The sequence below is a fragment of the Daphnia pulicaria genome, chromosome 4, assembly GCF_021234035.1.
Source record: "Daphnia pulicaria isolate SC F1-1A chromosome 4, SC_F0-13Bv2, whole genome shotgun sequence".
Lineage (NCBI taxonomy): Eukaryota > Metazoa > Arthropoda > Branchiopoda > Diplostraca > Daphniidae > Daphnia > Daphnia pulicaria.
Genome location: NC_060916.1, coordinates 17901262 through 17924688, shown reverse-complemented (window position 1 = coordinate 17924688; position 23427 = coordinate 17901262). Strand labels below are relative to the sequence as shown.

The 23427-nt window shown below is 52.4% G+C and overlaps 1 protein-coding gene across 1 annotated transcript in view; it reads right to left on the bottom strand.

Annotated features, from left to right (window-relative positions):
• Nucleotides 1-8137: 8137 nt before the first annotated feature.
• LOC124337812 overlaps nucleotides 8138-23427 on the bottom strand; it is a 110064-nt gene continuing 94774 nt past the window's right edge. The window contains exons 2-3 of the mRNA XM_046791829.1: nucleotides 8813-9182; nucleotides 8138-8758 (exon numbers count right to left, since the gene is read on the bottom strand). Coding sequence (XP_046647785.1) covers nucleotides 8138-8758; nucleotides 8813-9182 — 991 coding nt within the window. The remainder of the gene's footprint in view (nucleotides 8759-8812; nucleotides 9183-23427) is intronic.

Below are 23427 nucleotides of genomic sequence, written 5' to 3'. Positions count from 1 at the left end.
AAATTTTGAAAATATTTGTTTACATTAAAAATGGTTTATCTTTATACAAGCTTCTCATTAGTTTTTTAATTAGAAGTCTATGTGAAGAATTATAGACACAAACAAGTACCATCAAATAATTTTATTGTATAAATATATATCAATAGATGCCAGATCAGGATTTCCAGTGACAATAGGTAAAATAATGCAGCAAAGTATTCTACGGTAGTAAATGGATGGGTGACCCTGTTAACAATGGGAATGCGCGCAAAATTCTCTTTTCATCAATTGGTATGGTAGCGAGAAAATTTCAAGCTACCTTCAATCTAAGAAATCTAGCTAGCAAATTTAAAGCTAAAACTACTCTAAAATTCCCAATGTGGAATTTAAAATTTTTGACCTGAAAATTCCTAGCTATATACCCCTAACTTCGTAGCTATATTCTAGTATAGAACTAGCTAAAAATTTCGTACGGGTGGAATTTTTAAAATTTTTCAAGTTATTTGAGTTCTTTTGTCGGGTAGTGGAGTTCTATTGTCAAGCACTTGAGTTCTGCATAGCAGAGCACGCCAGAGCACGCCAGCGCACGCCAGAGCACTCCACAGCACGCCAAAGCACGCCAGAGCACGCCAGTGAACGCCAGAGAACGCCAGTGCATGCCAGAGCAAGCTAGTGCACGCCAATGCACGCCAATGCACGCCAGAGCACGCCAATGCACGCCAATGCACGCCAGTGCACGCCAGAGCACGCCAGAGCACGCCAGTGCACGCCAATGCAAGCCAATGCACGCCAGAGCACGCCAATGCACGCAAATGCACGCCAGAGCACGCCAGAGCACGTTAGAGCATTCCAGAACGCCAGAGCACGCCAGAGCACGCCAATGCACGCCAATGCACGCCAATGCACGCCAGTGCACGCCAGAGCACGCCAGAGCACCCCAGTGCACGTCGTTGCACGCGAGAGCACGCGAGAGCACGCCAATGCACGCCAGTGCACGCAAGTGCACGCCAGTGCACGCCAATGCACGCCAATGCACGCCAGAGCACGCCAATACATGCCACTGCACGCCAGAGCACGCCAGAGCACGCCAGAGCACGCCAGTGCACGCCAATGCACGCCAGAGCACGCCAATGCACGCCAATGCACGCCAGAGCACGCCAGAGCACGCCAGAGCATTCCAGAGCACGCCAGAGCACGCCAGTGCACGCCAGAGCACCCTATTGCACGTCGGTGCACGCCAGAGCACGCCAGAGCACGCCAATGCACGCCAGTGCACGCCAGAGCACGCCAGTGCACGCCAATGCACGCCAGAGCACGCCAATGCACGCCAATGCACGCCAATGCACGCCAGTGCACGCCAGAGCACGCAAGTGCACGCCAGAGCACGCCAGAGCACGCCAGAGCACGCCAGAGCACGCCAGGGCACGCCAGTGCACGCCAGAGCACGGTAGAGCACAGCAGAGAACAGCTCAGCACTTGAAGTTGCTATAATATTTATTTCTCTTGTTAAAACCATTTTTTAACTACAGGATGTGTAAATCAATGTCCAATGTCCAAGTCTATTGAATCAATAAATTTATAGAGCAATTCATGAACAATAAGTTTTAGAAAAACGCATATCACAGCACTCAAATTTTTAAAAATTTTTCAAGTTATTTGAGTTCTTTTGTCGGGTAGTGGAGTTCTATTGTCAAGCACTTGAGTTCTGCATAGCAGAGCACGCCAGAGCACGCCAGCGCACGCCAGAGCACGCCACAGCACGCCAAAGCACGCCAGAGCACACCAGTGAACGCCAGAGCACGCCAGTACACGCCAGTGCAAGCTAGTGCACGCCAGTGCACGCCAGAGCACGCCAATGCACGCCAGTGCACGCCAATGCACGCCAGTGCACGCCAGTGCACGCCAATGCACGCCAATGCACGCCAGTGCACGCCAGAGCACGCCAGTGCACGAAAATGCACGCCAGAGCACGCCAATGCACGCCAGAGCACGCCAGTGCACGTCAATGCACGCCAGAGCACGCCAATGCACGCCAGAGCACGCCAGTGCACGCCAATGCACGCCACAGCAAGCAAATGCACGCCAGTGAACGCCAGAGCACGCCAGAGCACGCCAATGCACGCCAGAGCACGGCAGTGCACGCCAATGCACCCCAGAGCACGCCAGTGCACGCCAATGCACGCCAGAGCACGCCAGTGCACGCCAGTGCACGCCAGGGCACGCTAGAGCACGCCGGAGCACGCCAGAGCACGCCAGAGCACGCCAGAGCACGCCAGAGCACGGTAGAGCACAGCAGAGAACAGCTCAGCACTTGAAGTTGCTAGAATATTGTCACGATCGTTTCAGCCCTCTATTGATTGTGGGGTTAATGGTTTAATTACTTAACCCTAGGTGGCCTAATGTAGCTTGTCACCTTGTTTAACCTTGCTTCTTGGCCTTCATCTTTGTATCCTTGCTCCCCCTCTCGGTGACGGTCAGTCTAGTTCGGAGTGTTAACCTAGCACCTTGTTTTCGTCCGTTGTTGCTACGTGTCCTTGTTTCGGTGTAGTTAGTGGACGCTGTTGGTGTAGTAAGGTTAGATAGGCACCAACAGTGACAATTTATCATTCTGTACCGGCTCTTGTGTAAAAGGGAGTCGGCAGAGTGATTGATTTCATTTATAGTGACCTCACTTCAAGTGTGAATTAGGCCATATGCTGATTTGAGCGTAACAATATTTATTTCTCTTATTAAAACCATTTTTTAATTAAAGGATGTGTAAATCAATGTCCAATAAAGCATTTCAAGTCTATTGAATCAATAAATTTATAGAGCAATTCATGAACAAAAAGTTTTAGAAAAACGCACATCACAGCACTGGAATTTTTTAAAATTTTTCAAGTTATTTGAGTTCTTTTGTCGGGTAGTGGAGTTCTATTGTCAAGCACTTGAGTTCTGCATAGCAAAGCACGCCACAGCACGCCAGCGCACGCCACTGCACGCCACAGCACGCCAAAGCACGCCAGAGAACGCCAGTGCACGCAAGAGCACGCCAGTGGACGCCAGAGCACGCCAGTGCAAGCCAGAGCACGCCAGTGGACGCCAGAGCACGCCAGTGCACGCCTAAGCACGCCAGAGCACGCTAATGCACGCCAGTAAACGCCAATGCACGCCAATGAACGCCAATGCACGCCAATGCACGCCAGAGCACGTCGTGCAGACTCAATGGCACTTTGTACATCCTAACACGGTTACTTCCGTTTGGTTGGTACCGTTACATAATCGGGCAACTTGTGTCAGTGATTGGGCCCCCTTGAATCTCATCAACCAATTAGCCAATTCTTGGTTAGTACCCCTGGGACTTCCTCACAGCCTTTCTCAGACTACGCAAGGGAAAGAATTTGTCACTCAAGCTCAACTGGAGAGTTTCAAGAAACAATTAACACCTAAGTTGGAGAGAGAGTTGCAATGGGAATTGGTTCAGTATAAGAAAGAATTGCATATGGATTTCAAGAAAATGCAAGAGATGGAGTAGGAGAGATGGACTGTAGTTTGATGGAGGACTGTTTCTGGTGATGCCGAGAGTTCTGTATTATGCACGTGAGGAGAGCCAGCTCCAAAAGGCGTGATTGGGTATCCCTGCTGGCACAGGGAATGCTCGACAGACGGGACGACGTGAACAGAGTGGAATCACTGCTAGGCGTTTGATTCGGGCTCGGGTTCGGTCCCAGAGACGACGTGAACAGAGTAGAGCGTTGCTGGGCTTTCGACTCAGGCTCGGGTTCGGTCTCAGGAAGCTCACCTCAGGCAGTTCTCTTAAAACATCGATAGTTCCGCTTTTTCCTGATCCTACTCATCTTAATTCCTTTGTGACTTCGGCAACGGTGAAATGCGTAGTGCGGCCAATGTGCGAATGCCGTTTGACGATCGTGTCCAAACGTGGAGCCGAACGATTTCCTCTCTTGAGAGTGGTGTCCGACAATCGTGTCCAGACGTGGAGCCGAACGATTGTCGTGGAATATCTCAGCGGTCGTGTCCAATTGTGGAGCCTAACGACCGCTGCGAGTTGACCCGGCCGTGTCCTGTTTGGGAGCCGAGCGGCCGGGAGTGTTTTCATGGGCCTACATTGATTCGCTTTAATTTTTTATCCATAGCAATGGTTTTTCTGTTTGAGTCGATTGTGATGGAAGTTTTTTTATGTTGATGTTCCACACAGTAATTTGAATTTTGTTTCCAGATATAGTCGCCTAGTCGTCTAACGACGTATTCGTTAATGTTGCGTGATAATCATGTTGTCTTTTTCTTGTAATAGTGATCGACGAGAGCTTCTCATTTCTTTTGATGTGCCCTTGTTTGTGTTTAATGTCTTCATGCTTTGATTTATTTTAGAGATCGGGTCGATCTTTCCTCAAGGGGAGGATAATGTCACGATCGTTTCAGGCCTCTATTGATTGTGGGGTTAATGGTTTAATTACTTAACCCTAGGTGGCCTAATGTAGCTTGTCACCTTGTTTAACCTTGCTTCTTGGCCTTCATCTTTGTAACCTTGCTCCCCCTCTCGGTGACGGTCAGTCTAGTTCGGAGTGTTAACCTAGCACCTTGTTTTCGTCCGTTGTTGCTACGTGTCCTTGTTTCGGTGTAGTTAGTGGACGCTGTTGGTGTAGTAAGGTTAGATAGGCACCAACAGTGACAATTTATCATTCTGTACCGGCTCTTGTGTAAAAGGGAGTCGGCAGAGTGATTGATTTCATTTATAGTGACCTCACTTCAAGTGTGAATTAGGCCATATGCTGATTTGAGCGTAACAATATTTATTTCTCTTATTAAAACCATTTTTTAATTAAAGGATGTGTAAATCAATGTCCAATAAAGCATTTCAAGTCTATTGAATCAATAAATTTATAGAGCAATTCATGAACAAAAAGTTTTAGAAAAACGCACATCACAGCACTGGAATTTTTTAAAATTTTTCAAGTTATTTGAGTTCTTTTGTCGGGTAGTGGAGTTCTATTGTCAAGCACTTGAGTTCTGCATAGCAAAGCACGCCAGAGCACGCCAGCGCACGCCACTGCACGCCACAGCACGCCAAAGCACGCCAGAGAACGCCAGTGCACGCAAGAGCACGCCAGTGCACGCCAGAGCACGCCAGTGCAAGCCAGAGCACGCCAGTGCACGCCAGAGCACGCCAGTGCACGCCTAAGCACGCCAGAGCACGCTAATGCACGCCAGTAAACGCCAATGCACGCCAATGAACGCCAATGCACGCCAATGCACGCCAGAGCACGCCAGTGCACGCCAATGCACGCAAGATTACGCCAATGCACGCCAGTGCACGCCAGAGCACGCCAGTGCACGCCAGAGCACGCCAGTGCACGCCAGAGCACGCCAGTGCACGCCAGAGCACGCCAGTGCACGCCAGAGCACGCCAGAGCACGCCAGAGCACGCCAGAGCACGCCAGTGCACGCCAGAGCACGCCAATGCACGCCAGTGCACGCCAGAGCACGCCAGAGCACGCCAGTGCACGCCAGTGCACGCCAATGCACGCCAGAGCACGCCAATGCAACGCAAATGCACGCCAGAGCACGTTAGAGCATTCCAGAACGCCAAATCACGCCAGAGCACGCCAATGCACGCCAATGCACGCCAATGCACGCCAGTGCACGCCAATGCACACCAGTGCACGCCAGAGCACCATAGTGCACGTCGGTGCACGCCAGAGCACGCCAGAGCACGCCAATGCACGCCAGTGCACGCCAGAGCACGCCAGTGCACGCCAATGCACGCCAATGCACGCCAGAGCACGCCAGTGCACGCCAGTGCACGCCAGAGCACGCCAGTGCACGCCAAAGCACGCCAGAGCACCCCAGTGCACGTCGGTGCACGCCAGAGCACGCCAGAGCACCCCAGTGCACGTCGGTGCACGCCAGAGCACGCCAGTGCATGCCAGAGCACGCCAGTGCACGCCAATGCACGCCAGAGCACGCCAATGCACGCCAGTGCACGCCAGAGCACGCTAGTGCACGCCAATGCACGCCAGAGCACGCCAATGCACGCCAGTGCACTCCAGAGTACGCCAGTGCACGCCAATGCACGCCAGAGCATGCCAATGCACGCCAGTGCACGCCAGAGCACGCCAGTGCACGCCAGAGCACGCCAGTGCACGCCAATGCACACAAGATTACGCCAATGCACGCCAGTGCACGCCAGAGCACGCCAGTGCACGCAAATGCACGCCAGATTACGCCAATGCACGCCAGAGCACGCCAGTGCACGTCAATGCACGCCAGAGCACGCCAATGCACGCCAGGGCACGCCAGTGCACGCCAATGCACGCCAGTGAACGCAAGAGCACGCCAGTGCACGCCAATGCACGCCAGAGCACGCCAATGCACGCCAGAGCACGGCAGTGCACGCCAATGCACGCCAGAGCACGCCAGTGCACGCCAGTGCACGCCAGGGCACGCTAGAGCACGCCGGCATCATCTGCATCTGCGTTTCCATGCTCGGTGGTTTTTCGAAACTCCAATTCGTAGGAGTATGCGGCCAATATGAGCGCCCAACGTTGCATCCTAGCAGCAGCCAGTGGTTGAATTCCTTTCTTTGGACCTAAAATGGCTAGTAGAGGCTTGTGGTCAGTAATTAAAGTAAATTTGCGCCCATATAAATACGAGTGAAATCTTTTAACACCGAAGATAATAGACAACGCTTCTTTGTCCAGCTGAGCATAATTTTTTTCAGATGCTGATAAGCTCTTGGAGGCGTACGAAATAGGTCGTTCGGATCCGTCTGGTAAGATGTGAGACAATACCGCTGCGACTCCAAAAGGTGATGCATCGCAGGCTAGTTTCAGAATCCATTTCGGGTTGTAGTTGCATAATACTTCTGCTGAGCTTAACAGCTGTTTGATTTCCAGCCAGGCGTCTTGCTGTTCCGTCTCCCATCTCCAAGGCTTCTCCTTCTTTAACAGCTCGTTTAACGGGGCTGACACATGAGCCAATTTCGGGATGAACTTTCCATAATAGTTGACCAATCCTAAATATGCCCGCAGAGAAGTAAGGTTATGAGGCTTTTCGGAGTCTTGCACAGCTTTGATCTTTTCTGGTGATGTTTTAAGTCCTTCTTTGGATACAATGAATCCTAAATAGGGTATCTCCGGCACTCCAAAACTGCACTTTTCCAGTTGAAGCCGAACCCCTGCTTCTTGTAGTTTCTGCAATACTATCTCCACTCGCGTCCAATGTTCCTTTTCTGTGCGGCCTGCAATTAGGATGTCATCTAAATAGCACTTTACCCATGGCGTGTCTTGAAATAGATCGTCCATCACTCGTTGAAATTTTCCTGGTGCGGAAGCAATGCCAAACGGCATTCGGGTGTACTGGAACAGGCCTTCAGGTGTGTTGATTGTACACAGTTCTTGCGAAAATTCATCCAACTCCAACTGGTTGTAGGCCTGCGACAAATCTAGTTTCGTGAATAATACACCACCTTCCAGCGTTGCAAAAATATCTTCTGGGAGTGGCAACGGATGCTGATCAACGATTAAAAATGGGTTTACAGTTACGTTGTAGTCTCCGCACACTCTTATGTCACCATTTGCTTTAGGCACGACTACAATGGGAGCTCCCCAGTTGCTATGGCGGACTCTTTTCAATACTTTTGCTTCAGTCAGCTTGATCAGTGCTGCCTTAACTTTGGCTCTTAAGGCGTAAGGAATGGGGCGAGCCCGATGAAATCTAGGCACTGCTTCCGCCTTAAGATCTAGATGCACTGGCGGTCCTCGAATTTTTCCAAGCTTTGTTGAAAACAAATCTGTAAATTTCTTTTGGAAACAGTCAGGTAACATATTAGAACGTGGTATGGTACTAGGATGGTTAGTCAGCTGCAGTATTTGGTTCCAATCGAGTCTCATCGCGCGAAGCCAGTTTCTGCCACACAGTGGTGGCCCATTGCCTCCGGCGACAAGAATTGGTAGCTGTTTACTCTGTTCCTGTACCGATACTTCTGCCACGAATTTTCCTTTTATGTCCACTGGTTGGCCAGTGTATGTCCGTAAACGCACCTGCGTGTCTTCCAATTTCGGGCTACCATGGTTTCTCCATTCCTTTTCTGAAAATATGGTGAAGCCGGCTCCCGTGTCTATCTCCATGGTCACCTTTCTTCCATCTATATCCAGAGTTGTCACCAACGGTTTTGTGGACCTGTTCGGATCTGGCAGATAGAAAAATTAAAATCTGTGTCAGGATCAAAATCTTCCAATCCCTCGGCGTCTTCGGTATTATCTGCAAAGTTTAATCGATTTTTCTTTGTGCTGTCTTTCTTCTTGGGGATTGCTGCCTTTTCTTCTCTGGACTTTTCTGACTCTCGACTTTTCTTCTTTTGCTTTTCTGGGCAGCAAGCTGCCCGGTGTCCTTCTTTCTTGCAGTAGAAACACTCTTGCGTTTTGAAATAACACCCTGCCGGATTATGAGGTTCACCATACCTCCAGCATCCCGTAGTACGAGTTCTTAAAACGTTGATTGGTTCTTCTTGTCTAAGTTGTTTGGCTTGCTGGGTTGCGGATTCCATGCTGACAGCCATCTTGAATGCAGAGTCCAACGTCAAGGCCGATTCGGCCAACAGCTTCGTTTGAATCCGTTGATCTTGCAGGCCTATCACGAAAGCATCTCTTAAGGCTGAATTAAGAAAGTCTCCAAAAGAACAATCCTTGGCGAGGTTTCGTAGCGATGCCATAAAACTTGCTATGGTTTCTTCTGGTTTTTGCTTATGTTGAAAAAAACGAAAACGCTCTGCAATCTCCACCTTTATAGGAACAAAATGCTCTCTTAACTTTGTACAAATCATATCATGTGTTACCGTTGACGCCGTGGGGTCTGTGGGACTAAATAAATCCCATATCAAATCACAAATTTCGGCTCCCAGCACAGTCAACAAATAAGCCTTCTTCTTGACATCTTCGGTAATACTGTTAACAATAAAGAACTGTTGAAGTCTTTTTTCGTATACCTGCCACTTGCCCGTCTCAGTGTTGAACGGCTCCAATGTTCCAATCACGTTAGTCGCCATTGGTGGTGGAATTACAGGATCGGCCACTGCTTCTTCTGTGGATCTTGCTGTCTGCTCTTGAATGCTGTCTGTCACAAAAGGGATACTTCCCTCTTCTTCTTGTTGACTCTCTATATCTTGCTCTTGTCCAATTTGGGATTCCACCAGTCTACCTCTACCTCTTGATTTACCACGGTTCATAACCGCAAATAACCAACATAAATAACCAGAATGATAACTTATAACACTTACGTAAAGTCACTCCTTCACTACCAACACGTGGTTTCTTATCTTAAATCCTCGTCGCCAGTTGTTAGGTTCTTTACTTGGATGTATTAACGACTATGTCAGTACCCGTACAGTTACAAGAGAGTGGGCTCGTCGTGACATAAGGGACAAAGTCGACTTGGGAGTAAGGGCAAAGCCGGGGTGTAGGGAAGCCTCTGCTGGATCTGTCACAGAGCACGCAAGTGCACGCCAATGCACGCCAGAGCACGCCAGTGCACGCCAATGCACGCCAGAGCATGCCAGTGCACGCCAATGCACGCCAGAGCACTCCAATGCACGCCAGTGCACGCCAGTGCACGCCAATGCACGCCAGTGCACTCCACAGCACGCCAGTGCACGCCAGAGCACGGTAGAACATAGCAGAGAACAGCTCAGCCCTTGAAGTTGCTATAATATTTATTTCTCTTGTTAAAACCATTTTTGAATTACAGGATGTGTAAATCAATGTCCAATACACCATTTCAAGTCTATTGAATCAATAAATTTATAGAGCAATTCATGAACAAAAAGTTTTAGAAAAACGCACATCACAGCACTGGAATTTTTAAAATTTTTCAAGTTATTTGAGTTCTTTTGTCGGGTAGTGGAGTTCTATTGTCAAGCACTTGAGTTCTGCATAGCAGAGTGCGCCAGAGCACGCCAGCGCACGCCACAGCACGCCACAGCACGCCAATGCACTTAAGTGCACTCCAGAGCACGCCAGTGCACGCCAATGCACCCCATTGCATGCCAATGCACGCTAGTGCACGCCAGAGCACTCCAGTGAACGCCAGAGCACGCCAGTGCACGCCTATGCACGCCAGTAAACGCTAATGCACGCCAGTAAACGCCAATGCACGCCAATGAACGCCAATGCACGCAAGATTACGCCAATGCACGCCAGTGCACGCCAGAGCAGGCCAGTGCACGCCAGAGAACGCCAGTGCACGCCAGAGCACGCCAGTGCACGCCAGAGCACGCCAGAGCACGACAATGCACGCCAGAGCACGCCAGAGCACGCCAGTGCACGCTAGAGCACGCTAGAGCACGCCAGTGCACACCAGTGCACGCCAGTGCACACCAGTGCACGCCAGATCATGCCAGAGCACGCCAAGGCACGCCAGAGCACGCCAATGCTCGCCAGTGCACGCAAGTGCAAGCCAGAGCACGCAAGTGCACGCCAATGCACGCCAGAGCACGCCAGTGCACGCCAATGCACGCCAGAGCACTCCAATGCACGCCAGTGCACGCCAATGCACGCCAGTGCACTCCAGAGCACGCCAGTGCACGCCAGAGCACGGTAGAGCACAGCAGAGAACAGCTCAGCCCTTGAAGTTGCTATAATATTTATTTCTCTTGTTAAAACCCTTTTTTAATTACAGGATGTGTAAATCAATGTCCAATACACCATTTCAAGTCTATTGAATCAATAAATTTATGGAGCAATTCATGAACAAAAAGTTTTAGAAAAACGCACATCACAGCAATGGAATTTTTAAAATTTTTCAAGTTATTTGAGTTCTTTTGTCGGGTAGTGGAGTTCTATTGTCAAGCACTTGAGTTCTGCATAGCAGAGCACGCCAGAGCACGCCACAGAACGCCAAAGCACGCCAGTGCACGCCAGAGCACGCCAGTGAACGCCAGAGCACGCCAGAGCACGACAATGCACGCCAGTGCACGCCAGAGCACGCCAATGAACGCCAGTGCACGCCAGAGCACGCCAGTGCACGCCAGAGCACGCCAGAGCACGCCAGAGCACGCCAGTGCACGCCAATGCACGCCAGTGCACGCCAGTGCACGCCAGTGCACGCCAATGCACGACAATGCACGCCAGAGCACGCCAGTGCACGCCTTAGCACGCCAGAGCACGCCAGAGCACGCCAGAGCATGGTAGAGCACAGCAGAGAACAGCTCAGCACTTGAAGTTGCTATAATATTTATTTCTCTTGTTAAAACCATTTTTTAATTACAGGATGTGTAAATCAATGTCCAATACACCATTTCAAGTCTATTGAATCAATAAATTTATAGAGCAATTCATGAACAAAAAGTTTTAGAAAAACGCACATCACTGCACTTGAATTTTTAAATATTATTCAAGTTATTTGAGTTCTTTTGTCGGGTAGTGGAATTCTATTGTCAAGCACTTGAGTTCTGCATAGCAGAGCACGCCAGAGCACGCCAGCGCACGCCAGAGCACGCCACAGCACGCCCAAGCACGCCAGAGCACTCCAGTGAACGCCGGTGCACGGCAATGCACGCCAGAGCACGCCAGTGCACGCCAGTGCACGCCAGTGCACGCCACAGCACGCCAAAGCACTTCAATGCACGCCAGTGCACGCCAGAGCAAGCCACTGCACGCCAAAGCACGCCAGAGCACTCCAGTGAACGCCGGTGCACGCCAATGCACGCCAGACCACGCCAATGCACGCCAGTGCACGCCAGAGCACTCCAGAGCACGCCAGAGCACGCCAGAGCACGCCAGTGCATGCCAGAGCACGCTAGAGCACGCCAGTTCACGCCAGAGCACGCTAGAGCACGTCAGTGCACGCCAGAGCACGCCAATGCACGCCAGTGCACGCCAGTGCACGCCAGTGCACGACAGAGCACGCCAGTGCACGCCAATGCACGCCAGAGCAAGCCAGTGCACGCCAGAGAACGCCAATGCGCGCCAGTGCACGCCAGAGCACGCCAGTAAACGCCAATGCACGCCAGAGCACGCAAATGCGCGCCAGTGCACGCCAGTGCACGCCACAGCACGCCAATGCACGCCAATGCACGCCAGAGCCCGCCAGTGCACGCCAATGCACGCCAATGCACGCCATTGCACGCCAGAGCACGCCAATGCACGCCAATGCACGCCAGAGCACGCCAGCGCACGTCAGAGCACGCCACAGCACGACAAAGCACGCCAGAGCACGCCAGAGCACGCCAATGCACGCCAGTGCACGCCAGAGCACGCCAGAGCACGCCAGAGCACGCCAGAGCACGCCAGTGCACGCCAGTGCACGCCAATGCACGCAAGTGTACGCCAGAGCACGCCAGTGCACGCTTATGCACGCCACAGCACGCCAGTGCATGCCAATACACGCCAGAGCACACCAATGCACGCCAGTGCATGCCTGAGCACGCCAGTGCACGCCAATGCACGCCAGAGCACGCCAGTGCACGCCACAGCACGCCAGAGCACGCCAGTGCATGCCAATGCATGCCAGAGCACGCCAATGCACGCCAATGCACGCCAGAGCACGCCAGAGCACGCCAATGCACGCCAGTGCACGCCAGAGCACGCCAGAGCACGCTAGAGCACGCCAGAGCACGCCAATGCATGCCAGAGCACGCTAGAGCACGCCAGTTCACGCCAGAGCACGCTAGAGCACGCCAGTGCACGCCAGAGCACGCCAATGCACGCCAGTGCACGCCAGTGCACACCAATGCACGCCAGAGCAAGCGAATGCACGCCAGTGCACACCAGAGCACGCCAATGCACGCCAGAGCACGCCAGTGCACGCCAATGCACGCCAGAGCAAGCCAGTGCACGCCAGAGAACGCCAGTGCGTGCCAGTGCACGCCAGAGCACGCCAGTGCACGCCAATGCACGCCAGAGCACGCAAATGCACGCCAGTGCACGCCAGAGCACGCCAATGCACGCCAATGCACGCCAGAGCCCGCCAGTGCACGCCAATGCACGCAAGAGCACGCCAATGCACGCCAGTGCACGCCAATGCACGCCAGTGCACGCCAATGCACGCCAGTGCACGCAAAATCACACCAATGCACGCCAGAGCACGCCAATGCACGCCAATGCACGCCAAAGCACGCCAGTGTACGCCAGAGCAAGCCAGAGCATTCCAGAGTACGCCAGAGCACGCCAGAGTACGCCAATGCACGCCAGTGCACGCCAGAGCACGCCAGAGAACGCCAGTGCACGCCAGAGCACGCAAGAGCACGCCAATGCACTTTAGAGCACGCCAATGCACGCCAGAGCACGCCAGTGCACGCCAGAGCACGCCAATGCACGCAAGTGTACGCCAGAGCACGCCAGTGTACGCTTATGCACGCCACAGCACGCCAGTGCATGCCAATACACGCCAGAGCACGCCAATGCACGCCAGTGCATGCCTGAGCACGCCAGTGCACGCCAATGCACGCCAGAGCACGCCAGTGCACGCCACAGCACGCCAGAGCACGCCAGTGCATGCCAATGCATGCCAGAGCACGCCAATGCACGCCAATGCACGCCAGAGCACGCCAGTGCACGCCAATGCACGCCAGAGCACGCCTATGCACGCCAGTGCACGCCAGTGCACGCCAGAGCACGCCAGAGCACGCCAATGCACGCCAGTGCACGCCAGAGCACGCCAGAGCACGCTAGAGCACGCCAGAGCACGCTAGAGCACGCCAGTTCACGCCAGAGCACGCTAGAGCACGCCAGTGCACGCCAGAGCACGCCAATGCACGCCAGTGCACGCCAGTGCACACCAATGCACGCCAGAGCAAGCGAATGCACGCCAGTGCACACCAGAGCACGCCAATGCACGCCAGAGCACGCCAGTGCACGCCAATGCACGCCAGAGCAAGCGAGTGCACGCCAGAGCACGCCAATGCACGCCAATGCACGCCAATGCACGCCAGTGCACGCCAGAGCACGCCAGAGCACGCCAGAGCACGCCAGTGCTCGCCAGAGCACGCCAATGCACGCAAGTGTACGCCAGAACACGCCAGTGCACGCTTATGCACGCCAGAGCACGCCAGTGCATGCCAATACACACCAGAGCACGCCAATGCACGCCAGTGCACGCCTGAGCACGCCAGTGCACGCCAATGCACGCCAGTGCACGCCTGAGCACGCCAGTGGACGCCAATGCACGCCAGTGCACGCCAATGCACGCCAGTGCACGCCAAAGCACGCCAATGCATTCCAATGTACGCCAGAGCACGCCAGTGCACGCCAAAGGACGCCAGAGCACGCCAATGCACGCCAGAGCACGCCAGTGCACGCCACAGCACGCCAGAGCACGCCAAAGCATGCCAATGCACGCCAGAGCACGCCAATGCACGCCAGTGCACGCCAGAGCACGCCAGAGCACGCCTATGCACGCCAGTGCACGCAAGAGCACGCCAGAGCACGCTAGAGCACGCCAGAGCACGCCAATGCATGCCAGAGCACGCTAGAGCACGCCAGTTCACGCCAGAGTACGCTAGAGCACGCCAGTGCACGCCAGAGCACGCCAATGCACGCCAGTGCACGCCAGTGCACACCAATGCACGCCAGAGCAAGTGAATGCACGCCAGTGCACACCAGAGCACGCCAATGCACGCCAGAGCACGCCAGTGCACGCCAATGCACGCCAGAGCAAGCCAGAGCACGCCAATGCACGCAAGTGTACGCCAGAGCACGCCAGTGCACGCTTATGCACGCCAGAGCACGCCAGTGCATGCCAATACACGCCAGAGCACGCCAATGCACGCAAGTTTACGCCAGAGCACGGTAGAGCACAGCAGAGAACAGCTCAGCACTTGAAGTTGCTATAATATTTATTTCTCTTGTTAAAACCATTTTTTAATTACAGGATGAGTAAATCAATGTCCAATACACCATTTTAAGTATATTGAATCAATAAATTTAGAGAGCAATTCATGAACAAAAAGTTTTAGAAAAACACACATCACAGCACTGGAATTTTTAAAATTTTTCAAGTTATTTGAGTTCTTTTGTCGGGTAGTGGAGTTCTATTGTCAAGCACTTGAGTTCTGCATAGCAGAGCACGCCAGAGCACGCTAGCGCACGCCACAGCACACCAAAGCACGCCAGAGCACGCCAGTGCACGCCAATGCACGCCAGAGCACGCCAATGCACGCCAGTGCACTCCAGAGCACGCCAGTGCACGCCAATGCACGCCAGAGCATGCCAATGCACGCCAGTGCACGCCAGAGCACGCCAATGCACACAAGATTACGCCAATTCACGCCAGTGCACGCCAATGCACGCCAGAGCACGCCAATGCACGCCAGAGCACGCAAGTGCACGTCAATGCACGCCAGAGCACGCCAATGCACGCCAAAGCACGGCAATGCACGCCAATGCACGCCAGAGCACGCAAGTGCACGCCAGAGCACGCCAGTGCACGCCAGAGCACGCCAATGCACGCCAGTGCACGCCAGTGCACACCAATGCACGCCAGAGCAAGCGAATGCACGCCAGTGCACACCAGAGCACGCCAATGCACGCCAGAGCACGCCAGTGCAACCCAATGCACGCCAGAGCAAGCCAGAGCACGCCAATGCACGCAAGTGTACGCCAGAGCACGCCAGTGCACGCTTATGCACGCCAGAGCACGCCAGTGCATGCCAATACACGCCAGAGCACGCCAATGCACGCCAGTGCACGCCTGAGCACGCCAGAGCACGCCAGAGCACGCCAGAGCACGCCAGAGCACACCAGAGCAAGCCAGAGCACGGTAGAGCACAGCAGAGAACAGCTCAGCACTTGAAGTTGCTATAATATTTATTTCTCTTGTTAAAACCATTTTTTAATTACAGGATGAGTAAATCAATGTCCAATACACCATTTTAAGTATATTGAATCAATAAATTTAGAGAGCAATTCATGAACAAAAAGTTTTAGAAAAACACACATCACAGCACTGGAATTTTTAAAATTTTTCAAGTTATTTGAGTTTTTTTGTCAGGTAGTGGAGTTCTATTGTCAAGCACTTGAGTTCTGCATAGCAGAGCACGCCAGAGCACGCTAGCGCACGCCACAGCACACCAAAGCACGCCAGAGCACGCCAGTGCACGCCAATGCACGCCAGAGCACGCCAATGCACGCCAGTGCACTCCAGAGCACGCCAGTGCACGCCAATGCACGCCAGAGCATGCCAATGCACGCCAGTGCACGCCAGATTACGCCAATGCACACAAGATTACGCCAATTCACGCCAGTGCACGCCAATGCACGCCAGAGCACGCCAATGCACGCCAGAGCACGCAAGTGCACGTCAATGCACGCCAGAGCACGCCAATGCACGCCACAGCACGGCAATGCACGCCAATGCACGCCAGAGCACGCCAGTGCACGCCAGAGCACGCCAGTGCACGCCAGAGCACGCCAATGCACGCCAGTGCACGCCAGTGCACACCAATGCACGCCAGAGCAAGCGAATGCACGCCAGTGCACACCAGAGCACGCTAATGCACGCCAGAGCACGCCAGTGCAACCCAATGCACGCCAGAGCAAGCCAGAGCACGCCAATGCACGCAAGTGTACGCCAGAGCACGCCAGTGCACGCTTATGCACGCCAGAGCACGCCAGTGCATGCCAATACACGCCAGAGCACGCCAATGCACGCCAGTGCACGCCTGAGCACGCCAGTGCACGCCAATGCACGCCAGAGCACGCCAATGCACGCAAGTTTACGCCAGAGCACGCCAGAGCACGCCAGAGCACGCCAGAGCACGCCAGAGCACGCCAGAGCACACCAGAGCAAGCCAGAGCACGGTAGAGCACAGCAGAGAACAGCTCAGCACTTGAAGTTGCTATAATATTTATTTCTCTTGTTAAAACCATTTTTTAATTACAGGATGAGTAAATCAATGTCCAATACACCATTTTAAGTATATTGAATCAATAAATTTAGAGAGCAATTCATGAACAAAAAGTTTTAGAAAAACACACATCACAGCACTGGAATTTTTAAAATTTTTCAAGTTATTTGAGTTCTTTTGTCGGGTAGTGGAGTTCTATTGTCAAGCACTTGAGTTCTGCATAGCAGAGCACGCCAGAGCACGCCAGCGCACGCCACAGCACACCAAAGCACGCCAGAGCACGCCAGTGCACGCCAATGCACGCCAGAGCACGCCAATGCACGCCAGTGCACTCCAGAGCACGCCAGTGCACGCCAATGCACGCCAGAGCATGCCAATGCACGCCACAGCACGGCAATGCACGCCAATGCACGCCAGAGCACGCCAGTGCACGCCAGAGCACGCCAGTGCACGCCAGTGCACGCTAGAGCACGTCGGAGCACGCCAGAGCACGCCAGAGCACGCCAGAGCACCCCAGAGCACGGTAGAGCACAGCAGAGAACAGCTCAGCACTTGAAGTTGCTATAATATTTATTTCTCTTGTTAAAACCGTTTTTTAATTACAGGATGTGTAAATCAATGTCCAATACACCATTTAAAGTCTATTGAATCAATAAATTTATAGAGCAATTCATGAACAAAAAGTTTTAGAAAAACGCACATCACAACACTGGAATTTTTTAAAATTTTTTAAGTTATTTGAGTTCTTTTGTCGGGTAGTGGAGTTCTATTGTCAAGCACTTGAGTTCTGCATAGCAGAGCCCACCAGAGCACGCCAGCGCACGCCACAGCACGCCACAGCACACCAAAGCACGCCAGAGCACGCCAGAGCACGCCAGCGCACGCCACAGCACACCAAAGCACGCAAGAGCACGCCAGTGCACGCCAGAGTACGCTAGTGCACGCCAATGCACGCCAGAGCACGCCAATGCACGCAAGTGCACTCCAGAGCACGCCAGTGCACGCCAATGCACGCCAGAGCATGCCAATGCACGCCAGTGCACGCCAGAGAATGCCAATGCACACAAGATTACGCCAATTCACGCCAGTGCACGCCAATGCACGCCAGAGCACGCCAATGCACGCCAGAGCACGCAAGTGCACGTCAATGCACGCCAGAGCACGCCAATGCACGCCAGAGCACGGCAGTGCACGCCAATGCACGCCAGAGCACGCCAGTGCACGCCAGTGCACGCCAATGCACGCCAATGCACGCCAGAGCACGCCAATGCACGCCAATGCACGCCAGAGCACGCCAGTGCACGCCAGTGCACGCCAGTGCACGCTAGAGCACGCCGGAGCACGCCAGAGCACGCCAGAGCACGCCAGAGTACCCCAGAGCACGGTAGAGCACAGCAGAGAACAGCTCAGCACTTGAAGTTGCTATAATATTTATTTCTCTTGTTAAAACAATTTTTGAATTACAGGATGTGTAAATCAATGTCCAATACACCATTTCAAGTCTATTGAATCAATAAATTTATAGAGCAATTCATGAACAATAAGTTTTAGAAAAACGCACATCACAGCACTCGAATTTTTTAAAATTTTTCAAGTTATTTGAGTTCTTTTGTCGGTTAGTGGAGTTCTATTGTCAAGCACTTGAGTTCTGCATAGCAGAGCACGCCAGAGCACGCCAGCGCACGCCAGAGCACGCCAGAGCACGCCAGTGCACGTCAGTGCACGCCAGAGCACGCCAGAGCACGCCCATGCACGCCAGAGCACGCCAATGCACGCCAGAGCACGCCAATGCACGCCAGTGCACGCCAATGCACGCCAGTGCACGCCAGTGCACGCCAGTGCACGCCAGAGCACGCCAGTGCACGCCAGTGCACGCCAGTGCACGCCAGTGCACGCCAGTGCACGCCAGTGCACGCCAGTGCACGCCAGAGCACGCCAGAGCACGCCAGAGCACGCTAGAGCACGCCAGAGCACGGTAGAGCACGCCAATGCACGCCAGTGCACGCCAGAGCACGCCAGTGCACGCCAATGCACGCCAATGCACGCCAGAGCAGACCAATGCACGCCAGTGCACGCCAGAGCACGGTAGAGCACGCCAGAGTACGCCAGAGCACGCCAGAGTACGCCAGTGCACGCCAGAGCACGCTAGAGCACGCCAGGGCACGCTAGTGCACGCCAGAGCACGGTAGAGCACAGCAGAGAACAGCTCAGCACTTGAAGTTGCTATAATATTTATTTCTCTTGTTAAAACCATTTTTGAATTACAGGATGTGTAAATCAATGTCCAATACACCATTTCAAGTCTATTGAATCAATAAATTTATAGAGCAATTCATGAACAATAAGTTTTAGAAAAACGCACATCACAGCACTCGAATTTTTTAAAATTTTTCAAGTTTTTTGAGTTCTTTTGTCGGGTAGTGGAGTTCTATTGTCAAGCACTTGAGTTCTGCATAGCAGAGCACGCCAGAGCTTGCCAGCGCACGCCAGAGCACGCCACAGCACGCCAAAGCACGCCAGAGCACGCCAGTGAACCCCAGAGAACGCCAGTGCACGCCAGAGCAAGCTATTGCACGCCAATGCACGCCAGAGCATGCCAATGCACGCCAGTGCACGCCAGAGCACGGCAGAGCACGCCAGTGCACGCTAGAGCACGCAAGAGCACGCCAGTGCACACCAGTGCACGCCAGAGCACGCCAGAGCACGCCAAAGCACGCAAGTGCACGCAAGTGCACGCCAGAGCACGCCAGTGCACGCCAATGCACGCCAGAGCACGCCAGTGCACGCCAATGCACGCCAGAGCACGCCAGTGCACGCCAATGCACGCCAGAGCACTCCAATGCACGCCAGTGCACGCCAATGCACTCCAGTGCACTCCAGAGCACGCCAGTGCACGCCAGAGCACGGTAGAGCACAGCAGAGAACAGCTCAGCCCTTGAAGTTGCTATAATATTTATTTCTCTTGTTAAAACCATTTTTGAATTACAGGATGTGTAAATCAATGTCCAATACACCATTTCAAGTCTATTGAATCAATAAATTTATAGAGCAATTCATGAACAAAAAGTTTTAGAAAAACGCACATCACTGCACTGGAATTTTTAAAATTTTTCAAGTTATTTGAGTTCTTTTGTCTGGTAGTGGAGTTCTATTGTCAAGCACTTGAGTTCTGCATAGCAGAGCACGCCAGAGCACGCCAATGCACGCCAATGCACGCCAATGCACGCCAATGCACGCCAATGCACGCCAGTGCACGCCAGAGCACGCCAGAGCACCCCAGTGCACGTCGGTGCACGCGAGAGCACGCCAGAGCACGCCAATGCACGCCAGTGCACGCCAGAGCACGCCAGTTTATGCCAATGCACGCCAATGTTCGCCAGAGCACGCCAATACATGCCACTGCACGCCAGAGCACGCCAGAGCACGCTAGTGCACGCCAATGCACGCCAGAGCACGCCAATGCACGCAAGAGCACGCCAGAGCACGCCAGATTATTCCAGAGCACGCCAGAGTACGCCAGAGCACGCCAGATTACGCCAATGCACGCCAATGCACGCCAATGTACGCCAGTGCACGCCAGAGCACGCCAGAGCACCCCATAGCACGTCGGTGCACGCCAGAGCACGCCAGAGCACGCCAATGCACGCCAGTGCACGCCAGAGCACGCCAGTGCACGCCAATACACGCCAGAGCACGCCAATGCACGCCAATGCACGCCAATGCACGCCAGTGCACGCCAGAGCACGCAAGTGCACGCCATAGCACGCCAATGCACGCCAGTGCACGCCAGAGCACGCCAGTGCACGCCAATGCACGCCAATGCACGCCAGAGCACGCCAATGCACGCCAATGCACGCCAGAGCACGCCAGAGCACGCCAGAGCACGCCAGAGCACGCCAGTGCACGCCAGAGCACGCCAGAGCACGCCAGGGCACGCCAGGGCACGCCAGTGCACGCCAGAGCACGGTAGAGCACAGCAGAGAACAGCTCAGCACTTGAAGTTGCTATAATATTTATTACTCTTGTTAAAACCATTTTTTAATTACAGGATGTGTAAATCAATGTCCAATACACCATTTCAAGTCTATTGAATCAATAAATTTATAGAGCAATTCATGAACAATAAGTTTTAGAAAAAACCATATCACAGAACTCGAATTTTTTAAAATTTTTCAAGTTATTTGAGTTCTTTTGTCGGGTAGTGGAGTTCTATTGTCAAGCACTTGAGTTCTGCATAGCAGAGCACGCCAGAGCACACCAGTGCACGCCAATGCACGCCAGTGCACGCCAGTGCACGCCAATGCACGCCAATGCACGCCAATGCACGCCAGAGCACGCCAGAGCACGCCAGAGCAAGCTAGTGCACGCCAATGCACGCCAGAGCACGCCAATACACGCCAGTGCACGCCAGAGCACGGCAGAGCACGCCAGTGCACGCTAGAGCACGCAAGAGCACGCCAGTTCACACCAGTGCACGCCAGAGCACGCCAGAGCACGCCAAGGCACGCCAGTGCACGCAAGTGCACGCCAGAGCACGCCAGTGCACGCCAATGCACGCCAGAGCACGCCACTGCACGCCAATGCACGCCAGAGCACGCCAGTGCACGCCAATGCACGCCAGAGCACGCCAGAGCTCGCCAGAGCACGCCAGAGCACGCCAGAGCACGCCAGGGCACGCCAGTGCACGCCAGAGCACGGTAGAGCACAGCAGAGAACAGCTCAGCACTTGAAGTTGCTATAATATTTATTTCTCTTGTTAAAACCATTTTTTAATTACAGGATGTGTAAATCAATGTCCAATACACCATTTCAAGTCTATTGAATCAATAAATTTATAGAGAAATTCATGAACAAAAAGTTTTCGAAAAACGCACATCACAGCACTGCCCGTACGAAACTTTTAGCTTAAAATTTTACTGTTAGCTAATAACCGCTAATAACAGCTCACGCGGTGCTAGGCTAAAAAATCAAACCTTTTATCATGCTGCAAATACCTCGAAATTTGTCATCTCAAAATAATTCCCCTTTTTTTAGCAGATATCAGCTTTTATTTTCCAAGCTAGGTCGTTTTCTTATCTTGCTTGAAAAAATAAACCTTAAAACCAGCTAGAATTTTCCCCCCTAAATATTTTACCTAACTGTAAGCTAATTCCAGTATGGAAATTTTAATCTAGGGTTTCACTCCACTTTTTTTTAGCAGATTTCAGCTTTTATTTTCCAAGCTAGGGCGTTTCCTGATCTTGCTTGAAATAATTAACCTTAAAATCAGCTAGAAATTTCCCCCCTAATATATTTCCTAACTTTTTCAGCTAATTCTAGTATTGAATTTTTAATGTAGGGTTATTTAGCTTAATGTGATCGGAATAAATCGTGATTAAAAAAATAATAGGTTAAAAAAGCGACATGTGGGGTGGTCCTAGACACAAAATATATGCATACAGATTTTTTTTATGTATAACCTAAAAAAAAGCATAGCATAATTCTATATGTGTATGGGCAATAGCTGAAATTTTGAAAATATTTGTTTACATTAAAAATGGTTTATCTTTATACAAGCTTCTCATTAGTTTTTTAATTAGAAGTCTATGTGAAGAATTATAGACACAAACAAGTACAATCAAATAATTTTATTGTATAAATATATCAACAGATGCCAGACCAGGATTTCCAGTGACAATAGGTAAAATAATGCAGCAAAGTAATCTACGGTAGTAAATGGATGGGTGACCCTGTTAACAATGGGAATGCGCGCAAAATTCTCTTTTCATCAATTGGTATGGTAGCGAGAAAATTTCAAGCTGCGCATTAGCGTGCTCTGGCCTGCATAGGCGTGCACTGGCGTGCTCTGGCGTGCATTGGCGTGCACTGGCGTGCACTGGCGGGCTCTGGCCTGCATTGGCGTGCATTGGCGTGCTTTGGCGTGCATTGGCGTGCATTAGCGTGCTCTGGCGTTCATAGGCGTGCACTGGCAAGCATTGGCATGCTCTGGTGTGCATTGGCGAGCATTTGCGTGCTCTGGAATGCACTGGCGTGCATTGGCGTGCTCTGGCGTGCATTGGCGTGCACTAGCGTGCTCTGGCGTGCACTGGCGTGCACTGGCGTGCTCTGGCGTGCACTGGCGTGCTCTGGCAAGCACTGGCGTGCTCTGGCGTGCTTTGGTGTGCTGTGGTGTGCTGTGGCGTTCGCTTGCGTGCTGTGGCGTGCTCTGCTATGCAGAACTCAAGTGCTTGACAATAGAACTCCACTACCCGACAAAAGAACTCAAATAACTTGAAAAATTTAAAAAAATTCCAGTGCTGTGATATGCGTTTTTCTAAAACTTTTTGTTCATGAATTGCTCTATAAATTTATTGATTCAATATACTTGAAATGGTGTATTGGACATTGATTTACTCATCCTGTAATTAAAAAATGGTTTTAACAAGAGAAATAAATATTATAGCAACTTCAAGTGCTGAGCTGTTCTCTGCTGTGCTCTACCGTGCTCTGGCGTGCACTGGCGTGCTCTGGAGTGCACTGGCGTGCATTGGCGTGCACTGGCGTGCATTGCCGTGCTCTGGCGTGCATTGGCGTACAGTGGCGTGCTCTGGCGTCCACTTGCGTGCACTGGC